The sequence below is a fragment of the Sinocyclocheilus anshuiensis genome, unplaced genomic scaffold (assembly GCF_001515605.1).
Source record: "Sinocyclocheilus anshuiensis isolate Anshui unplaced genomic scaffold, SAMN03320099.WGS_v1.1 scaffold67, whole genome shotgun sequence".
Lineage (NCBI taxonomy): Eukaryota > Metazoa > Chordata > Actinopteri > Cypriniformes > Cyprinidae > Sinocyclocheilus > Sinocyclocheilus anshuiensis.
In genome coordinates this window covers 1,622,002-1,626,732 of record NW_015552546.1, presented here as the reverse complement: position 1 = coordinate 1,626,732, position 4,731 = coordinate 1,622,002, and the positions used below count along the sequence as shown (strand labels likewise).

The 4,731-nt window shown below is 33.1% G+C and overlaps 1 protein-coding gene across 1 annotated transcript in view; it reads right to left on the bottom strand.

The window, feature by feature from the left end:
- Positions 1-1,466: 1,466 nt before the first annotated feature.
- LOC107664159 (uncharacterized) overlaps positions 1,467-4,731 on the bottom strand; it is a 6,587-nt gene continuing 3,322 nt past the window's right edge. The window contains exon 2 of the mRNA XM_016454617.1: positions 1,467-2,213. Coding sequence (XP_016310103.1) covers positions 1,993-2,213 — 221 coding nt within the window. The 3' untranslated portion in view covers positions 1,467-1,992. The remainder of the gene's footprint in view (positions 2,214-4,731) is intronic.

The following is a 4,731-nucleotide window of genomic DNA, read 5'->3' as shown; positions in this document are numbered from 1 at the left end:
ATTTTTGGAAGGAATTGGCAGAATTTATTTTTAATCTAGTAAAGGATAAATACTGTTTTTCTTTAAAGGATATTATTGTGTACTATGAAAACAATGTTAACAAAGGTCTTGAATACATTGTTAATTTAATCATATTGCTGGCGAAATTTTATATACATAAACAAAAATGCTTAAATTCATCCCCAATATTTAAGGTATTTTTAGTGGAATTTGATTGTTTTATATCTTCTCTGAAATTGTTAAAAAACAAAAAGTCATTAACATGTTTAAAATATTATGACATTATTTTCAGTTCCCGTTACTAATTAATGTCACACTTTGAATAGAACTGACTGTCTTATGCTATGCTCTGTTTGTTATTTGTTCTATTTTCATTCATTAAAAAAAAAAAAAAAAAAGTGGGAAAATAAGAGTTATTTAATATTTATAATAGTATAGTAAAAGTACGATAATTATAATAGATGTATAAAATTGGATTATAAATGTATTAAAAATTCTCAACATTGGAAACCTTTGCACGTCACTTTTCTGTGCTGAAGACTAACTTGTTTTTCTGCTTGCATTAATATCACTGAAAAAGTACCCACTAATAACTTTTTAAGTTCTTAAAAATGTGCCAGGCTTTGTTTTTGTAGCAGAAACAATTATGTAAAAATTAATACCAAGCAAGTTGTTTTAAATAAATTAGACAATGTCACACATTTATTAAGGTGACTTTTGTGGCATTCGTGTAAAATGCAGGACATGACGTGAACAACAGGAAAAACATATTTTCTGTGTTTTTCTACAACTTTTGTAACATATTTTGATTATTGTTACATGGCATGACTGGACATATGAATTAGGCCTATACAACAAAACGATTTTAATATTTTTTGCATTTTTGTGACATCTGACATAACAATTACACTTTGGCAACAAAGGTTAAAACAAGTTGTTGATATGGCAGGAGTGACCAGGCAAATTGCCTAGCTATTTTTCTTTTTCACTTTTATTGTTAAAAATGTATGAAAGAGAGGACAGCAGAAGTTGGCAAAGTTTGCCAGTTTGAAACATTTGATAAGTGATAATTCTGCCAATTATGCCTTACACACTGACTTTAATATCTGTTTAAAAATGTGATGTTGGGATCTGAAGCTTATTATGGTGACCATCTGCAATAAAACCTGAAATTATAGCCCTTTTAGTTGTGAAGTAAACAGAGATATGAATTTTTTAGACCATTTTGTCAACATATAACTCACATATATTATCAAAAGTCTATTTAACTGCAGTTTTCTACCATTTAAATGTATATTTTCAGTGAGAAGTGTTTGTGTAGCATCTCTTTCCATTATAAAACACATTTTTGGTAACACGGCCTTAGATGAAAAAGCCATTGTGTATTAACTATTCTATTGATCATTTTTTCAACAAGGGCTGTTTATCTAAACCATCTTCATTACTTGCAATTTCAAGCAACCTGTAGGGAGAAGATCTCTAAGCATTTCTGTTTTTAAGCAGCATAGTCGATAGCAGAAAACCTGAAATTGAGTCAAATGTGAGTATTTGCAAATACCATAAGTACTCAGCCATAAATATCTGCAAAAAGCGGGAAAATCAAACCGTAGCGGGTTGTAGGTAGAGTAGGAAATGGATAACAGCAGAACACTATTCTAGATTCACAGTGCATGTCTCCACAAAACAAGAAAAAAAAAAACGAAATATTGTGACAAGACTGATATGAATGATAAAGAAGTGTCTTTTCTCTTTCTCTATTCGATTTGAAAATATATAAAGTGTCTCACAGCACTCAATACGGAACATTTCATGTACTTTAAAGTGATTCCATTCCTTTTAAAGTCTCCCAGATTCTTCAGTTTTCCTCATCCCAGGATAAGTCTTCCGCCATGTGACTTCAACACGCCGGCTTTCAACATCACAGATGCTGATCAAACGTGCTTTTCTCCTCATAATAAAGGGCTGGATCAAACAGTGATAGTTTGGTCTCAGTTAGGTCCCACTGTAAGCTTCACGAGGTAGCTGCGAGGTCTCATCGATGGTGACCACCAGTTCTTCCGGCTTAATGGCGCTCGGGCAGTCAGAGTGATTGTACACGATGCAGCGAATGTCCGCTGGATGCGAGAGTTCGCTCATTTCATTCATGCTGCTGCTGATGCAGTTCACCTCACTCTTGCTCCTGCGGTTGTCTGAACGGGGCCCAAACACCCACTCTGATGAGAGACACAGATTACAGATGATTATCAGCCACATTGAGACTCAAATGGATCCAGAAGGGACATTCACTTTGAGACAGGCAAGCTGGGACAATATAAAAACGGATAGGTATTATTCTGGATGCTGACTGGCCAATAAAGCATTCCAGTCATACTGAAGGACATACAGTAACAGCTCTGATGTTAAACACCTGTTCTCCAGCATCCATAGAGACCAATTATTAAGCTTTGTTTATGTGTCAGAGACCACACTCCAAACATTTGGATTAATTAAGATGTTTCTGAAAGACATTCCACAAAATATGAAGCGGCAACTGTTTTCAACATTGATAATATTAAGAAATATTTCCTGAGCAGCAAATCAGCATATTAGAATGATTTCTGAAGGATCATGTGACACTTAAGATTGGAGTAATCATGCTGAAAATTCAGCTTTGCATCACAGGAATAAATTACATTTTAAAATATATTTAAATAGAAAATGGTTATTTTAAATTCTAATAATATTTCACAATATTACTGTTTTTACTGTAGTTTTAATCGATTAAATGCAGCCTTGGTGAGCATAAGAAACTTTTTTATAAAAACATAAAAAGGTGTTTAAATTATTCCAAACTTTTGATCGGAAGTGTGTATGCAAAAACAATGTTTCAATAACACTTTATGTCTTTAAATTTTTAACATGCAGGGTACAAGAAGCCAAAAGCCTGTTTTTCTTCTCCCATAACACTAAATGGCAAAAATTAACCACTACACATGCTTACATTTGGGAGAAATCTGCTTAAGGATTTTAAAATAGGGCTTCTCAATCTAATGTGTCCTTATCCTCTCCACATTTTGACTTCATTGCAGCAGAAGCACAAGACGATGTACAAGAGCCTGTGTAGAATGTTTTGGACAATGAAGAACCTTGGAGTTACAACTATGAACTACTGCATAGTAGTATTTTCATTCGAGGCTTATTCAGTCTCAATTTTTGACAAAAAAAAAAATACAGATTTTAATCCGCAGGTGTTTATTCAGTATTTTTTAGGGTCTTTTTAATTGTTTGGATGGCAAGCATTTCTTCAGGTAACAAAGAACTTTAATAGAAATAAAAACATGATAGGAAGCACAAACCAGAAATGCCAGTAAACAGCCTCTGGCAGCAGAAGTGAGAGGTTAAACCATAGTAATCTGTACTGACAGAGATGCAGAAAATCACACAAGTTTGAGATGAACATGCATATTCATATGCAATGCACTCAAGCACATACATCTGATTACTGATGACAGTAATGTACCAAGACTTTGGTGAGCCATGCACACTTTCACAGACTCCTTATTCAAACATTACACACATTATTATTCAAGGACATAAAGTTAAAAATAGACCAGGCCTTGATTAGCAGGTCTGATTTCAAAAATTCAATAAAACTTAAATGATATGCAGCCCTGCTTTATGAAACAAGCCGGGTGAATCTCATTAAACCTGTCATGAACATGTCCGGATCATACTTCACAATTCACGAAAACAAAATTGATATTCCAATTAGGAAGCAACAACAGCATCTTTCTGTAATGCAATACACACTACATATTATATATGAGCCCCAGGCTGCTGTCTGACTTCATTAATTAAACACTTTGCAGTTCACCAATTGCGAATTAGAGTGCTGCTTGATTAATGATTCATACAACTATAATGTACCGTCATCTAGTCTGAACGCTCCATCAAACTGAACACTAACTGAAACCACCAGCCTATATATGCAGCCAAAGGCTGTAATAAATGCATTCGCCTTTGACTCAGAAAGCATGCTGGAATAGATGAGCAGAAACAGCAGCAGGAACTTCAGTCTGAAGGGTGTGAGTAAACAATTGTGGCTGTGGACGAATGTAAGAAATGAGCATGACAAAATGATCAGGACGTTAAAAATGATTTTTTTTATAACAAAAAAAACAAAACTTTCTCATGCTGTAAGAAAAGTGGCTACTGTATACATTCTGCATGCATGATTCGTAATTCATGTTTTATAATGCTGTCGTTGCATTGACTTTTTTGAAAGGTTAAATGATCAAGTGGTTTTACAGTTTATAGAATTTAAAAATAGTTAATAATAATAAACGCTAAAACATTTTTTTATCTTGATAAATTTATACTTTAGACCAGCTTATAATTTTGTTTCAACCAGATATATTAGTTTCTCTTCAGTTATATTTATGGTTTGGCTCAAACCTTGCATTTTGATTTAATATTAATCAAAAAATATTTACTTTCCTAAAGACAAAAACACTCATACAAAGTAAAAAGATTAGTATAAACACCATACACCTATTCAGTATATTTTCTTTAAAAAGTTACTTCATGTAGGTCAGTATAATATTTGTTGGGCTTTTCAAAACTTAATTTCACCATAAACAAAAGATAAATTAGCTATAATATGAAAGTAGGGCTGGACAATAATTCAATATCAATATGTATAGCGATATTATTTTCAATAACGATGGTATGATTTTTTTTCAACATTCCGAT